This window comes from Halichoerus grypus, chromosome 3 (genome assembly GCF_964656455.1).
Source record: "Halichoerus grypus chromosome 3, mHalGry1.hap1.1, whole genome shotgun sequence".
Taxonomy (NCBI): domain Eukaryota; kingdom Metazoa; phylum Chordata; class Mammalia; order Carnivora; family Phocidae; genus Halichoerus; species Halichoerus grypus.
This window is the reverse complement of record NC_135714.1, coordinates 38,025,981-38,044,028: the sequence shown is the minus strand read 5'-3', so window position 1 is coordinate 38,044,028 and position 18,048 is coordinate 38,025,981. Positions and strand designations below refer to the sequence as shown.

The 18,048-nt window shown below is 34.5% G+C and overlaps 1 protein-coding gene across 6 annotated transcripts in view; it reads left to right on the top strand.

The window, feature by feature from the left end:
• The window catches only part of GABRA2 (gamma-aminobutyric acid type A receptor subunit alpha2), a 120,645-nt gene extending 109,497 nt beyond the window's left edge, over nucleotides 1-11,148 (top strand). For 4 of the 6 annotated variants that reach the window (XM_036072263.2, XM_036072258.2, XM_078068565.1 and 1 more), the window contains 2 exons: nucleotides 3,911-4,090; nucleotides 9,541-11,148. In XM_036072263.2, coding sequence (XP_035928156.1) covers nucleotides 3,911-4,090; nucleotides 9,541-9,837 — 477 coding nt within the window. In that variant the 3' untranslated portion in view covers nucleotides 9,838-11,148. The other 2 variants (XM_036072259.2, XM_036072260.2) reach the window with 2 other exon arrangements.
• The last annotated feature ends 6,900 nt before the right edge of the window (nucleotides 11,149-18,048 follow it).

The following is an 18,048-nucleotide window of genomic DNA, read 5'->3' as shown; positions in this document are numbered from 1 at the left end:
TGAATTTATTAGTGGGTACTCAACCCAATTTCTTGATTCAAATGAATTTTGGGAGGTGCTTCCTAAACCTAGCTTGGAAGTAGCCAGGTCTTTAGAAATGAAAGGAAATCAAGTAGAGTGCCCCAAACTAGCATATCTGCCAAAAAAAATATTACACTATAGTCTACTTTCAGCTACTTCTGCTTTAGTTTTCCTTAGATTTAATTTTTAAGTGGAAAATGATAATTTGTTTGAATTACAGAGTTTTTATCCACTGCCCATATTGGCATCCTTCCAGTTTTATCAGACAGGTAGAAGTCCTCTGCTTTTGAAGTTGGTATCATAAGCAAATGCAGTTAAATTGTCTGTCAATGCAAAGAGCAAATGAAAAGTTCTTCAACATTTATAAACTGGCAAATATTATGTTGCCTCATAAGAATAATGTCTTAAAGACACATATCAGTAGTATATGTTTGGAAAAAAAAAGAAATACGTATTTAACATACATTTTTATGTAGATTGTGCTCTGTTGATCTTTAAAGTTAGTTCATGCCAATACATAAATCCACTCAATCCATAGTCAAGCTGCATTTGAGCCCTCTGTTAGAGGACACAGCCTGCCCTGCTCTGTGATCTTGGGCAAGATGTTATACCACTTTTAGTCTGAGGTGTGAAACTAGAGAACAAAACCTTATCATCCTAAAAATGTAAGGCTGGATCAAATGATCCAACTCCAGTTTTTATGCCCTTCCATATATAAAAGTATCATCTTGTGAAATTCCCCAAGTTCTTTTGGAACCTTCCCTGATACCCAACATTTTTCCACATGGCCAAGACTAATTCTTCCACTCCAGCTCTTAATCTCTTTCTTTCTTGTTCTTTTCTCAGTCTTGAACCATAGTATTTTCTTCTTTCTTCTAAGTCATCTACTTTTTGACTGCCTCCTTCCTTTCAATTAAGGAGTATGCTTCGTACGCTTAATTTACCATGAGGCGAAATCAAAACTCTCCAGATCCTAGGTCACCCATTCCCCCACCTTCAGATTCTACCCTTTTTCTCCATTCAAGCTTTTTGAAAGCATTTCTTACAATGTCTCTGTTCTCACTTTCAGTTTAATTCTCAGCCCACTGTAATCTGATTTCCTTTCCATTTATTGTCCTGTTAACTGAAGAACACCAATAACCTCCACATATTCAGATCAGATAATAATTTTTCATTTTTCTCAAGGGATCCTCACTGAACCCACTGAATACTGCTGTGTTTCAGAGCTCCATTACAGGCCCAAGTCAGCAGCATTTTCTCTTCTTTCCCTCTTTAAAACTGGCCTCAGAATACAACCACTTGCTCTCAGATCCTGACAGCTGCCTCTATTCATTCCATTCTGAGAGTCTCTGCCTGAGTTCAGAGTAGATCCAATCTCCCTAACATCTGCCCTTGTTTTCCCCAAAGACAGTCATTTGGCTTTATTTTATTGTTGTTTTGTCTTTACTAATCACTATGTGATTCTTACTTTAAGGGATATTTGTACGAATGTCTGCAACACTAAGCACACTGTCCACCCATTTACTGTCCCTAAATAGATAATCCTTACTCATCCTCAGCACAAATGCCCATCTTCAGGAAGCTTCTGAACCCTGCATCCCCCAAATGATTGGATCCAATTGTAAGTGCATGTAGTACCCTGCCCTTTTGCATTAGATCCTTTATCACAGTTTGTAATTGCATATTTATGTCTCCTTTCCTTCATTGATAATTATAACAATGACCATGTTTATTTCAATAAATCATTTATCCTTGACCCTTTCACAGGGTCTTGTATACAGTAGTTGCTCAATAAATATGGAATGAATGAATGAAATAGAACCAAATCAAATCTACAGCTCATGCCTTTATCTTACCTTCCACAGTTTTTATCTACAACTGCGCCCATACCTTCCTTTTAACTTCCAGGATCATATATCAAACCTGTTCCCTAGGCATTTCTACGTGAATACGACATTCCGATCTTTATGTGTCTCTTTTTTTTAAAGAAAGAACAAACAAAGATAAAACCTTCTAAATTGATTTTCTGTCTTTCCCCTGCCCACATGTACTTATTTATTTATTTTTTATCTGTAAAATAGATAGATATATCTACTTCCAAGTTGTGGAACAACTTGGAAGTATGCCTTAACATCTGACCTTCCATCAGATTGTGCCTGTTTTACTGTCTCTATGGCATGAAGTATGTCCTCACTGTCTCTCATTATTTTGAGTCTCTTTATTTCTCACTGTCCCTAGTCATGTTTCTCTCCAATCTGTCCTCCACAATAGTGCTAGGGTCATCTTTCTAAATGGGAATCTGATCATTTCATTTCTCATCTCTTTAAGGAATTGTTGAATTCTTAATGTTAACTGCTGAACTCTTTAATGAATTCTTCAAGCTGCTCAGCTAATATGGTCTAACTATATATAGCTTTCTCATAAGTTTATACATATATATACATATATATATATAGGTTGGGAATAATAAGGAAAATATTACTGTTATTTATTGTGCACGTCCTACTATGTGCCTGGGAATATCTCTGTGTTAGAAATGAGAACCTAGGGATGCCTGGGTGGCTCAGTCAGTTAAGTGTCTGCCTTCAGCTCGGGTCACGATCCCGGGGTCCTGGGATAGAGCCCCACATCTGGCTCCTTGCTCAGCGGGGAACCTGCTTCTCGCTCTGCCTGCCACTCCCCCTGCTTGAGCTCGCTCTCTCTCTCTCTTTCTCTCTGACAGATAAATAAAAATAAATAAAATCTTAAAAAAAATAGAAATGAGAAACTATAGGATTGGTTACATAAAGTTACTTGCTCAGGATCACATCTAATAAGTGGTGCATCCAAGATTGAACAGAGAGCTAAAGTGCATGCTCATATTCTTCCTCTAGCCATTACAAACATCCCCAAATACCCATGCCACTACACATCTCTGTGACATTAGATGTGCTGATCCCTCTTGCTAAAATGCCCCCTCCTTCTTTCCCTAACTGATGAACTCCTATTTACTTCTTAATATCCATCTGATTTTACTTAATATTGAAACTTTTTAAATGAATGTAATTGCCACCCAACACAAATTCTTTTTGTGTAACCTTATTAAATTATACTTTTAATATAAGTATTTTTTGTTTTCAACAGTAGGCTACATGATCTAAGAGGATAATAGTTTTGTCCTACTCATCATTTTCTCTATTACCTGGCATAATAGTTAGCACATAGTTTATTTGAATTAAATTAAAAGTAAATAACTCTAGTCTCTAGATTGTTTCCATTTCTAAATCTAAGTCAGTGGTTCTACACTGGCCAAAAGAAGTATATTCTATGGAAACAAACTAGATATTAAATCACTTAAAACACAGACTTAGCAACATAATATCTGAACTAACATGGAATGTGTCATTGTTTTGTGATTCACGCCGTGCAATTCATAGAAAACATCACATTTCAAGTGTTTTATTCATTTATTTGCATTTTTTAACATCCTGCCTTGTTCCAAAAGCATTTCAGGCAGTTTACCAAAAGAATGCATGTACTTAAACTCTTATAAAATAAAACATAAGTAGAAGTAGGATATCAGGAGGAAGGAAAATAGATGCAAATATGTCCACCATTTGGGCCAGAACATTAACTGTAGTCCAGAGCTAGAGAAGCTGAGCTTTAAATTCTGAGCTTCTTGGCTATCAGAGTAAACCATGGGCCTTGGGGGGGAGCGGGGAGAGTTACTATCTTTTTTTTTTTTTTAATGGAAGCATATATTTTCTTAGGGAAAATATTTTCCTACACTGAATTATATAAAACAATATCATATGGGTTTTATATTAGGGAAAGCTGGGTACTGTTGAAAGTAATGTCAACATTTTCCCAATAAACGCAGTAATGAATTTCATATTGATGTTTCTTGTAGTCCCCTTCAATAAAAGCTGAAGGCATTACATTAACATACAACTCAGTGAAGGCAATTCTTCAAGGAGCTAAGCTAATATGGTCCAAGTATATAGCTTTCTCATGGCCCAATTTAATCCAAGGAAAGACTTTAGAGTACTTAGAGAAGTGGATGGACTGTATAACCTTCAAACAATCTTCTGTAAGTATCACTTTTCTCGGTCAGGATGGCTAGCAGACAGTTAACAGCGTATTATCAGACCAAGGAGCATGTTGTTGCTTTAAAATTAATGGGCTTGCTAGTGGCCACAATAGACTAAAAAAGCAACATGGTATATATAGCAAGAGCATAGATTTGCTACTTTGGCTACCTTGGGTTTTTTCCAAACACTGTTTTATTTAGTGTTATATTTATGAGAGCTCCATTTCCTTAGTCTAAGGACAATCTCTGCTATTCTTTCCAATTCTGAAACCATGTGATTATTATTTTTATTTATATCCCAGGTCACTTTGCTAATAGATGGCTATATTTTAGATAGGGCATTTGCTCAAGTTATTAACACATTATTTTATCTAATACTCTAAGGAAGCTGAGATTGGTTTGCCCCATGGTGTAAGACATTTTGATTTCTATAATCTGAATTTTCCAGACTCGAAATCTTAAATATATATTCAGACATTCTAATAAAGTAATAAATTCAGAATATTCGGAATCCTATAAAACATTGTTTAAAAAAATAGAAAAATTAATTAGTTTGGACTATATTTCATTTTCATTCCACTTCAGTAACATAATCAACAAATTCTATAGCGGCATATTTTACTCTTTTCCCCAAATAATGTCTAAAAATACATAACTTACTGATTTTGTGTTTAGCCACATTTTCCCCCTTCCCACTTATATGAGTCTCAATTATAGCAAAACAACTTCCATAAACATGTGGAATAGTAAAATTGAAGACTTTCAAGATCATTACATAGCAGAATTGTAGGACATACAATGGGAATCTAGTTTTTATGAATCTAATAAATAGCTACTCTATAAAATACTTCATATTTTATATATTATATATTTTCTAAATATGTATTTTTGGTCACAGCAATCATTCTCATACATGTCATTTGCTATAAAGTAAACATTTTTTGAGCCTTTTCTATGCTAGGAACTATGCTAGGAGCTCTGCATTGCACAGTCTATGCTTTCAAGGAGCTTACAATCAAGTGGAAGAAAAAATAAGTGAAAAAAGTATTTTTCATTATTGAGACAGACACTAGGGTGCTATGGAAGCACATGGAAGGAGTACTTATTGCAGTAAGAAGTGATTCTGAGCTGAGTCGGTATAAAATGGATCTGACTAGGGGGTCAGTGTGGGTTGTTTATCAGTTCCTGGCTCAATTGTGGTTTCATTCACAAGTTAGGGAATGCAGGAAGGTGTACAGAATTAGGTTGGGAGTAAAAGTAACGTGAGTTCATTTCTGGATATTTTATGTTTTAATTATCTATAGAATATGTTGATAGAGAAGTCTAGTGAAACATAATGGGTAAGAATTCTGGTGAGAAGTATTATGTCAGTCATCCGTGTATTGGTAACAAAAGCCTTAGAAGTTACTTATAATTAATAGAAAATAGCAGTGTCCATTTGCTTTCATGTCCCCCATTCTCCTTCTGTTTGGTTTCATTCTTCACATTTAACATTGTTTTCTTTACTTACATTTTCAGCCGTACCTGGCCTTATTCTTAATATGAAGTGGCCTACCTAAGAGACTTAAAGCAGAAATACAGAATGATCAAATTAGACTATGACAAATTAGGTAGAAATCAGAGCTTGCCTAATTCTCAAAAGAAACAAAAACTTTATATAGAAACATGAACATTAAAAAAATTATCTTGTGGCAGTTAGTACTGGTTTGAAGAGTTAACGCAACAATAGACTTCATTGCACTATTTCTCTTCCAGGCTCTGAGGGTCTGAGTGTAGGCCAAGGGTCACACTGAATAAAGTAGAGTAGGTCAAAATCATTGGCCCAAGTACTCAGCCTGCTGATGGTTTGCCTTGATCAGAGGCTTATATAGATATTCAAAGAGGATTTATAACATAATATATCAGTTTGGTTCTTTTTAATAGAAGTTAGTAATGAATAGGGCAAGGTAATATCTTCTAGTAATGGCCCAGAGTCTGAATATTTTTTAATACTATCACTAGCGATCTATGTCTTACAAAGAACAGTAATATAATATATTATGTGGATTTAATCTGTGTACTTTGCTTTAGCAGATCTAAGAACTGTAAGTCAGCTATGAATTCAATAGTATTTTTTCTCTATATACATGATATTAATAATTTTAAATAGGAACACTTTGCTTTACTGTAGATTTGTGACAGTTACTCTCAAATGGACGGAGGGGAGTTATTTTATCCTTCAAAACAAGATTTTGTAAGATCTGAGCCAGAAAGGCTTTACGAGGCTATGGCTGGGAATTGAGAAGGTTTAGCACCCTGAGGGTACCCTGTGCTTCATTTAATGAATTGATAAGAAACTACAGGGGTCCACCACTGGGTTTTGACTACAGATAGGACTCATGACTGTTGCACTTTTGCTTGCTGTTGGTTCTGAAAATAATCAAGTTTCCAAGTTCCAAGAGAACATTGTGAAGTCAAGCCATCATCTTGTCAGGTACTGAGCTTGCCTCTGAAGTTTATACTTATATTCAGAGATTGAAGCCATACTTTGAGCAATGAAGAAAAAATATGAAATTTTGTTCTTTGTAGTTTAAGGCAATAAAAGTTACAAACATACATTAAAATTATTTTTAACACTGCTTATTATAGTATCCACAGTATTGGGATAAAAAAAACAAACACCAACATACAAACATGCAGGGGTGATATTTGGTCGGTGCATACTGGTACAGCCCTCTGGGTATTTACAGCTGATACTCATTCAGATTAGTTAGAGTACCTGTTCTGATTTGTTAGTGCATCTGCTTCAGAGTTTGTTAAATAATTTTAGCATCACCTGTGGGTTTATATACAATTGAAGGTTATTTGCATTGGGCAGGAAGGAGGTTGGTAAGAGTCAGTACAGGGTTTCTATCTGTAGATTGCTCTTGCAACAAAGGACATTTCCATTTAAGTTTTTTGTGAAAATGTCTAAGCCCTGCACCATAAATCTTAACCTAACTTAAACGTCCCTCTTCCTTTCTTGATTTCCTCCATGCAATGTTTATGTCTTCTTCCAAAGATATAAAGTATATTGTCTATACATTTTATAAGCCAGTATTCTTGTTTAGCTTGTAATGGAGTTATAACTGTTACTGCTCTCCACTAAGAGGCTGTGCTTTTCAATGTGGTTTGAATATTCATTTATTCATTTAATTCTCACAGCAGTTCATTATGGCTTTGGTATAATTATCCGCACCCCCCCCTTTTTTTTTTCCCAACTGGAAGCTGAAGCAGGGAGAGGTTAAGGAACATTCCCAAAGTCCAAATTCTCTCTAAGTGCAATTTGATATTATTTTAAATGATATTTAGGCAGAATTGAAAGAATGATAATATAAACACTGCATGTTACATACTTTATGGTTTAAAGAGTCTTTTTAGAGGATTGACCTAGTGATATAAACTTCATTTGGAGAAATTTAGGAAAAAGTGTACTCCCAGATTTCAAATAGCTTCCTCAAAGAGAAAGTCACACAGTATGATGTTTAAAGCAGAAGTTCAGAAGTCACACACATCTGAGTTTGTGTGCTCTTTCAGCCACTTGGTAAACAGGAGACCTGGTTATGTCACGAAACCTCTTTAGCCTCCATTTTGGAATTTATAATATAGGGTTAACAATAGAACTTACCTCCTATCCAGGAGTGAAGTTTTTCACAAATGACACCCTCAGGCTTAACGCTCAACCTGACACATCCTAGTGCTCAAAGGTGTTAGCTATCATCTGGCTATCAGTTATATACTAGGGGGTGACTCTCCATTTGTAACATGGGAACTGCATGTGTCATTACAGAATAAAAGCTGTTTTGTAGCTTTCATAATGGTGGACCCTGAACCCTTTCCTTCTGTACTCCAGCCAGGTCTGGAAGAATGCCTCATCAGCAAGGGAAAGAGGAGAGGGAGAAACCCGATGCCAGTGAAGGACAAGAAATCCAGGCCTGTTTTCAGATCCTGCTGGGCTTTCAGAGGCCCTTTCTTATCTCATTTTACCTGAACATTTTGAGAATACTTAATTGAAAATAACTGATATCGAAATTCTGTTCTAGGCCAGTTGATCCTCTAAATCTGTTGATTTACACTCTTCATTATTTTGGATAATTAATAGGTGGCTCAATTTTGTTTGCATTTAGATAACTAAGAAGACATTTATACTAGTATAGAAATGCAGGTAAATATTATTTATATTTTAAGGTTCATTAATTCAGTTGCATATCATGTGCCTACCTGGTGGAACGCATCATGCTAAGTGTAAGTTGATAACAAACAAAGCAGAAGTAGCACCAGCCTTTATTGAACTTAGATTCTAATGAGAAAGGAAGATGTCAATCAAATAATTACACAACTAAAAAAAGAATTTATACATTTTGAAAAATGCCATGATGGAAGTAATCTGAGTGCTGTGAAGAGTGCAGATGGCCAAAAAGACTGTGCTAGATGGAGTGGTTAGGAAGGTCTTTTTGAGGACCAAGACTAAACCAAGACCAAAGTATGAGAGGGGATTGATGACATGAAAAGCAGGATGGAAGGAAGGCCCTCCAGGCTAGGAAGTAGCATGGCCAAAGGCATCAAACAAGAAAGTATTCTTGAAAACTGAAGTTATTTCATGGGACTAGCATATAATTAATGAAGCAAAGAAGCCATGGTAAGAACTACTGATTTTATTCTCAGTTCCATGAGATAGTGTTTAAGAGAGTTAAACTGAGGAGTGACATGATCCCACTGATCTCTTAAAAAAAAAAATCCCTGTGGCTATAGCGTGTCTAATGGTTGGACAAGGTCAAGTGAAGCTGGGAGAGCACTAAGCATGTTATTTGGTCCAGGCAGGAGATAATAGTGAGTCATATTCGAGTGGGTGGGGATTAGGAGGAGAAACAGGTTGTGGATGAGCTAGGCAAAAAGCAAAGTTTGTATTTTATCTTTGTCCCACATTTTTAATATTTATTTCACTGCCAACTATATATGGTTAGGTTCCCATCATATGAGTAAAGCATTTGACACGAAAGAGAGAAATCCTGTTATCTAGTTAAAGAAGTTAAATTTCTTTATTCAGAAATTGTGGTCATTGTAGATGATCATTCCTCTTGTTAAAATATTTCTACATTTCATTTATTCATTCTCTCATCCATTCAGCAAATATTTGAATAACTTATAAGAGTCAAAATGTTGCATTGTTTATTAGATGTGTGGTTTTGATTGTTTATTTTCCATGTAAACAACAACAAAAAATGCTTCTCCAAGAAAATGGTATCCTTGATTTTACTCTGGAGCTTTCCTCATGGTTTCAGGACTCCTTTTATTTATTTCCCTAAATTTCATCTTTCTAATGGATAATGATGTTTATCAAGATACCTTTCTTCAGAATTTGAACTGGAGTTTGGAAAATGTTAAGTAGCAGGCTCAACCCACATTGTGTTAATTCTTGTATTTCTCAATAGAAAAAAGAAAAAGCCTCTGTCATGATACAGAACAATGCTTATGCGGTGGCTGTTGCCAATTATGCCCCGAATCTTTCAAAAGACCCAGTTCTCTCCACCATCTCCAAGAGTGCAACCACGCCAGAACCCAATAAGAAGCCGGAAAACAAGCCAGCGGAGGCCAAGAAAACCTTCAACAGTGTCAGCAAAATTGACAGAATGTCTAGAATAGTTTTCCCAGTTTTGTTTGGTACATTTAATTTAGTTTACTGGGCTACGTATTTAAACAGAGAACCTGTATTAGGGGTCAGTCCTTGAATCTAGACACAGGTTATCTTTGGGATGTATAGCAACATAGAACTTTGTTTGTTTTGCTATGTACAGTCTGACTAATAACTGCTAATTTGTGAACCAACATGTACACTATGTATATAGCTATAAAGCTTACCAGTAGACCTCTAACAGAGACACGCATTTGCTAACTTGAGGAACTACGGGCAGAAGGCACCCCATTCCCGAAGAGCCATTGCCTTTTTTAAAGATTTACCCTAGGAACTCGTTTAAAGTGGGTTTCACATGATCTGATTTGTTTCCTACTAGTGATGAAAGTGGGGACCCACACCACACTTGATGAACTCTTTTGATTTCGGTCTTAAATAGGACTATTTTCTGCTGTTGCCTAACTATAACGTAAGGTAACACTGTCATTCCAAGATGAATTCTTCTAAATCACAGGACCTTGTATCTGCCACATCAGTTCCCTCCATGAGTGCTCAGAATCTCTGCTAGTGTAATTGGAAGCTTAGCACACATCAGAAGAAAAACTAGAGATCTAAAATCAGCTTTTAATTACTCTGTATAGCATCTAGAGCAACATATTACCGCATGACAAGCTCAAGTAATTACGAGTCACTCCTGACAGGATGTTAATTATGCCTAGAATTTAATAACTATCAGAATGTCATGGTCATTACATTTTAGCATCAGAGTTCATTTGGGAGTAATAATTGAAATCCTACAGATTATTTTAATCATTGGAAACTACCTTAAATTAAAAAAAAAAAAAAAAAAAGACAAATGTGTCTTACTCTTTCCAGGTATGTGTTGTACTGAAATTGATCAGCTAAATTTTCTTGGTGCTGGAGACTGGAAAAAACATCCAGTTTGGCTGCTGTGGAGCAACATTCATATTGGATTAGAAAATTGTGCCAAAAACTCCCACCGATGAGAATTCATGGGTGTCCCAGCGTATAGATGAGCACTTACACGATTCTCTTCTTTCCTGTTTACTGCAAATTCTGCCTTAAGGCTTCTTGTCATCAGGACTCAGAAGCCACTAATTACAAAGGAAAGGGCAGTTAGTTGGCACATTTTTCTGTCTTGAAGCAGCGCTTTCAGATAAGAATTAATGTAAATCTTCTTTTGTAAATTGCGACTTTAAATTTCACTGACTCAAATTTACAACAGCTTTGTATACCAGAAGAGGTTTTGGTAAGAGTTGAACATTTTTAAACAGAAACTTTAAAGCATCACCAACAGATTCTGGATTAGTTCACATGCACACAACATGAGTGCACATGCGTGCACGCACACCCACCCACCCACACCCACCCACACACACACACACACGCATACTAATTAAATTAGAACACACACACGCACACAAATAGCTAAATTAGAAACCACAGTTTTCAATTTTATATAATTACTAATTATTAATATGTAAAATTCATTTTTCTTTTAATATTTAAAATATACTCTCTATGCCCCTGAAATGTATCAATAGAAGTTAACAGTTGTGTCTCATGCCTAGATTTAACATTTTTGGCATACCCCCAAATCCTTTTGACTCACATCTACATTAGCAGTTATTAGTTGACTTTTACTAATAGATACACCTTTATGATGGTGTTTTTGTAGAAACATAAGTAGTCAAATAGTGGCATTTCTTGCAGTTTTGTACAGTATTTCAGTATAGTGCATAAATAAGTATGTTCATAAAATCAAATAAAAGGAGTATCTTACGGAAATAAGCAAAATCACAACAAAAATTGCTATTCCTTTGCCTCGTTTAAATTTTATTTCTTTTTCATTTTCTTTGTTTTAGTGTGATTCTATTATGTGCTTTGCATGACTGTATTAATACCAAGGTCACAAATGCATCTTATTAACAGAATTTGCCGTGAAGACAGTTTTGACATTAAAAATTCCCTCACAAAAGGTAATCCATAATCCTTAATAAAATAAAATTGTTACATGAGCTAATAAATGTATTTCTTTAATTCCCTTCCAATTACAGCTTCTTAGTTATCTAAATAGTTCTAACATATACACTTTATTCATATATTGAAATAGAAGATATCCTATTTTCCTACGCATTTAAATATAACCTAGATCCTCAGTAGAGTTTAAGAAAGTGTGCAAGAGTCTAAGAAAGTGCACCATGCTTGAGGGCAAGCAATAAAAATGCTTTGGTATTCATTATTAGACACTTTAAAATGTTGTTCTTGTAAGTTCTGCATTTCCCCCTTCATATCTGACTATAAATTATTAATTTATAAATATGTGCATATGTAAAAATAGTTGTAAATAGCAGTTTCTGTGTGACAACAGAAAAGACTCATCTTTACCTTTGACAAAGGGCTGCACCTACCTTGATGGCACCAGTTTTATTAACATTTATGGTAGATTGGCCGGAAAAGTTACTCTTACTGTTATCCTTATTTTTAGTTTTAATTGCCAAAATCTTATTTGAGCTTAATAACATCCCGACAGTTCAGATTTTCTGATAATGTAGATCAGGATTTTCTATTATTTCTCCACTTTGCTGTATTTTTTAATGCACTTCTTAATCCTTTAAAGTTTAGATAAATCAAAGGGAGCTTTTGGTCTTGCAGGAGAGAGGGAGGATGCTCCATGAAAAATGATTTTAAATTATAGAACTATAGTGTTTACAATCATTCTCCCTTCCATAAACCATTTTAAAGATGCAAAACAGAAGTGACATGAATTTATTAAAATGAGACCAATTTTTCAGGAAATACATTTTTAATATACTAACAAACGTCTCTTTGGCCCATAATATGATGCCTATTTCATGCAGTTGTACATTGACATAAAGAGTTATGGTATGTACAAAATGTAGATAAGAACATGTGCATATACAGAGATAGAGTCTCATTATTGTATAGCTAGTTGCTGCTCTGAATCAGCTCATATTTATTCAACAAATATTTTTTTACCTCCTACTATGTGCCATACCATGGGGATGATGTTAATAACACTCATATCACACCCACAGAATTTAATTGAAAATTAAAGTGCACCTTCTTATTCTAAAGACTTAAGATCAAAGGCTAAATGGAACACATGAATTAATTTAGCACTGAGAGTTGTTCTAATGAGCTATATCATCATGAGTGTGCTTAAGATAGTGGCTGTTTTGTTTTTTCCTCCTATTCATGTTCCTATTTTTTCAGTACAAAAATGGAACAAATATAAGCATTTAGTAATGATTTTAAATGTCAGTGATTTTTAAAATGCCAGTGTTACTTTTTAGCAATCTTCAGGGATCTCTCTCGAATTTATCTCAGGTTTGGATAAGTGATCCCCTTGAGTGACATTTTCAGTTTTTTTTCTTAAATATGTCATAGTTTATTTAAAAAGAACACAGACACTGGGGCGCCTGGGTGGCTCGGTCGTTAAGCGTCTGCCTTCGGCTCAGGTCATGATCCCAGGGTCCTGGGATCGAGCCCCGCATCAGGCTCCCCGCTCTGCGGGAAGCCTGCTTCTCCCTCTCCCACTCCCCCTGCTTGTGTTCCCTCTCTCGCTCTGTCTCTCCCTGTCAAATAAATAAATAAAATCTAAAAAAAAAAAAAAAAAAGAACACAGACACTATTATTTCACTCATATTTTTCTTTGATATATAAAAGATGTAATCCAGTATTTAATTATGATATGGTTCTTTTTATATTCCTGGCTAAGGGAACTGAATTGTGCCATGGTATCATAGATTCTAGAGGGGCACCAAAGCTCTGTGGATTCTGTCACTACTGTACTTTAGCATGGCTTGTCATCATTTCAATGAGAGGACAAGTGAAGTAAGTCAAGTCACCTTCTGCAAAGTCATGGTTCTTCAGCATCTATTAAGACTTTTTTCAAATGCTCCATTCCTGATGCCTCAGACAATACCTGTGAAACAGGGAAATGTTTATTATTTAACTTGAATCCGAGACCATATTAATAGGATTATTAATATTAATAGGTTTACCAAACACCAAACTGTATAGCTTGTTCCTGTTGTTAGTCTTCTGACATTCTTACATGCATTTGCATACTTTTGAAGCAATTTGCATAATTTTTTTTCATATAAGAAGATTCAGAATTTCAAGGGAATCAAGCTGACCCATTGCTCCCGGTAATACATTTATTTAGCTTTTTAAAAAAATTTTTAATTCAATTAATTAACGTATAGTATATGATTAGTTTCAGGGGTAGAGTTCAGTGATTCATCAGTTGCATATAACACCCAGTGCTCATTCATCACACGCCCTCCTTAATGCCCATCACCCAGTTACTCCATCCCCCCACGCCCGTTCCCTCCAGCAACCCTGAGTTTGTTTCCTATGATTCAGAATCTCTTATGGTTTGTCTCCCTCTCTGATTTCCTCTTGTTTCATTTTCCCCTCCCTTCCCTTATGCTCCTCTGTTTTGTTTCTTAAATTCCACATATGAGTGAAATCATATAATTGTCTTTCTCTGATTGAGTTATTTTGCTTAGCATAATACCCTCTAGTTCTATCCAGTTTTTGCAAATGACAAGATTTATATAAAAAGATTCAGAATTTCAAGGGAATCAAGCTGACCCATTGCTACCTTATAGTGAATTTATTTTCCTTTTAATTGAGGTTTCATGGGCACGTTGGGTTTCCCCAACGTGCTAATTCAGAGTATATAGAAGCATACCATTTACACTGCGGAGGGCTGTGGTTATCTTTAATATCCACGCTTGGAAACCAGAGACACTATCAAAATTACGCATAACAGTGTGGACAAGACAAAGTATAATCTTTTTTCTTTATTGAATTCATGCTTTAAAAGATGAAATCCAGTTTTCATGAAATTTTTAATATCCATAATCTTTTGTAGCCAGCATTTATATAAAAGGTACTAATATTTTCCATTAGTGTAATCACTCACATTTTCATCAAATTCAAAAACAAATTTAAGACCTCTAAAACAGGGAAAGAAATATCAAAGAGAAAAACCCACTAGAAAAAAATGAGGCTGTTGCTCATTAAACCTAGTGAAGCATTTTTCCTTTTTAACTCCCAAGAAAAGGGAGAAATTATATGCGTGAGTGTATACAGAAATGTTTAACAGTTGTGATTCCATCATGGTAAGCATCATGATTAAAATACTAAAATAGATGAAATTCATGTGAAAGCATGCAGGAAAGGTAATCAAAAAATTTATTTCTTATAAGAATTTGGTATCGTCATGTTTTTCTTGAAAATTCTTAATCATTCAACATATTTATACCACTGTTTTCAACTTTATTTAGTTGAAATAGTCTGTATTTGTCTGTATATATGAAGAACATTTCCTCATATACATAGTTATATACCCCACTTTAAATCACCTTCTCTGTGTTGTAGTTAATACATAATATCAGTTAATATGGCCAGTAGGGAAGAACAACCAATAGATGTTTCAGTTTATAGTTCCCAAAGAACCCTTAATAAGTTCTTAGCTTTGATTAGAAGTGTGTGTGTGTATGTGAGTGCATGTGTGTGTGTGTGCGTATTTCCAGGTATGAAAGAACATTTTGAGAAATTCAGACAATTTTATGAAATCTGAACAATTTATTTTATTAATCGGTCCAATCTCAAATGTAGCTTTTGCTTTTATTAACTAGCCATTAACTTAGTCAATAGGATTGTTTTTTTCAATAGATCCATAACAAAATTATTAGTTGGAATTTAGTCTTGAGCCATACATATGGTTAGAAATATCCTTCTTATAAAGTTGTAAACATCTTTCTGCTGTATTTCTAGTTGGCTCAAATGACTTCACAATTCTGCTTCTAAGGCAGGATAGGAAAATCTTTGAATTCCAAGTTTGTAAATGGAGGTTTGTGAAAGGTTTCATTAAATTAAATATCTGGTTGATGGTATGCAAATGCCTAGTCATCTCTATTCATTACTGGTCAGTTTCATACCTTTTTGAATTGAAATGGTTCAGAGTTTATTCTTATAGAGAGCTCATCACATCCCAGTCGATATTCTAAGCCCTTCACATAGAGTACCTCATTTAGTCCTCACAACAACCGGAAATCACTGTGTGATTCTTGAAGTTCTGAAAGTTTAGAATTTCTGTGTAGTACACCGACATGCTAGTCTAACACGTATTTTAGAAAAAGGAAAAAAAAAAAAGCTGTATTTTTCTCTGCTTTAATTCAAATTTATTCATACCTTTTGGGGGGCGTCAATCATTGAAAAGTCCACCATCTGCTTTTCTATATGACAAAACCAAGCAAACACTGAACTATAAAGCAACCAAGAACCCATTTTTGGGAAACTATTTATTCACAAACATTAATTACAATTTAGTTTCTAGGAGTATGTTGCGTTTTTTTTTTTTTTTGAGCCATAGGTAATGATAATGTAAAAATGTTTAAAATTGATTAAGCATACTCTTTGTTTTCTTTTTTGGGGGGGCCAGTTTTGTTAGGAGTCAGAGAGGTTTTGTTTTGTTTGCCATATGGTTGGTTTCATGACATTTAAACTCATTGGATTTAAAGAATTACGTATTGACTTCATCTGTTTGTTGGAAGTTACTATTTATAGAAAGAAGTCTAAACGGACCCCAAATACATGCCAGAGTTGAGATTGTTAGTGTTGAAATAGCTCAGTTGGTGTGAAAATTCCAGTTTTTCATGCTTTGTTTTAGAAGACTTACTTTACCATAACATGCTGTCAAATTCCAGCCTGTATTATTGTATAAATACAAGTACTTCCCGTGAAGTTCATTTGTAAGAACAAATGATATTAGGAAAGCAAAACAAAGGATTTAGGTATGGAATTACTTAAGAAATAATGGCTGATAAATTTGTTCCCATTTATTTATTTTAAAAAATATTCAACATAGTAGTTGAAGTACTTGGCTGTGTTTTAAACTGCATAATGTGTGAAGAAGTTTAATGTATGATTAGAGTGGCTTAAATGAAACTGAACTTTGAGCCACAATTTTTATGAATTAAACTTTAGCATCCATGGGTAAGTTCTCGATTACTTATTGATCTTAGGTGCCTGCTCCATAATTGATTTAAAGTTTGTTGGTATCCAGTTTTCTTCAAGATTCTCCTGAGCAGATACAGATTCAGGTTTTGGTGTGCTCTAAAATGAGGAACGTGACCTTTCATGAAATATTCCCTTTAGAGTTGACATGCATGAAAACTTATGAAAGCTTCATATTTGTTGCTAAATTTGAAAAAAAAAAACCCAGAAAAGAATGAAATGTTTTCCCCTTGCTACATATTAATAATAAAATTACATGCATAGAGAATGTATGATACAGCTCCAACACTAAACTTTGAATATTCACATTAGGTGAAATTTGAAATTTTCTGGGTGACAATATACTTGTATGGTAGGTTTTCTCATTTGAGAAAATCATTCAAGAGCTAATAATATTTGTAATTTGTGACCTTGTTGTAATTGGGAAAAGTCACTATTTTTCACATATGTAAGATAATTTGGCCTTTATTGAATGTGTCATTATGCTTGCTGTTTAAAAAAAAAATACTAATCAATCACATGCAAATTAATGCTAAACATTATCTTTTTGTACTTATTAAAATTAATTTAAATATATTTGATCTGAAAATTGTGGTTTTTTTTACTCTGGTCATTCATACATGTTTGCTGACAAGAATTGAATTTATTGTGACTTTTTTTACATTGGGATATAACAGTGATATTTTGTAATAGCGATTTTAAATGTTGTTAATTTCTTAAATTTCTTCTTAAAATAAAAAGTTGGAGGGTGACAAGGAAAGTATAAAGCTACCCTGAAATTTTAGGGGGGTTCATGAAGTGCTAACGTTGATTCCTTTAACACGTTAAGGTGATATGGAAAACAAGTTCATCCAGAAAATTGGCTACTTTCTATCATAAAAAGTTCACATTTACATGAAAACATTCAATAAAATAAATAAGTTTTTTTTGTTAGATAGACTCAAGTTCATCATTCTGTTGGTAAATGGGGAATCTTGCAGTTTTCTCATTCTCTTAGTTGAATGCAATATTATTTAAATGGCCTACTCTTGATTATTACTGCAAGTATCACTGAAATGAAATACTTTTAAATGTCAAAAAGATATAATAGGAAGCAATTTTTATCAACATGGTAAGTTCTCATGCAATATTTCTCAACTCTACCCACATTTTAAAATCACCTGAGGAGTTTTTTTGTTTTTGTTTTCTTTTTAGAAAGGAGGGATGGAGACGGCAGAGGGAGAGAGAGAGA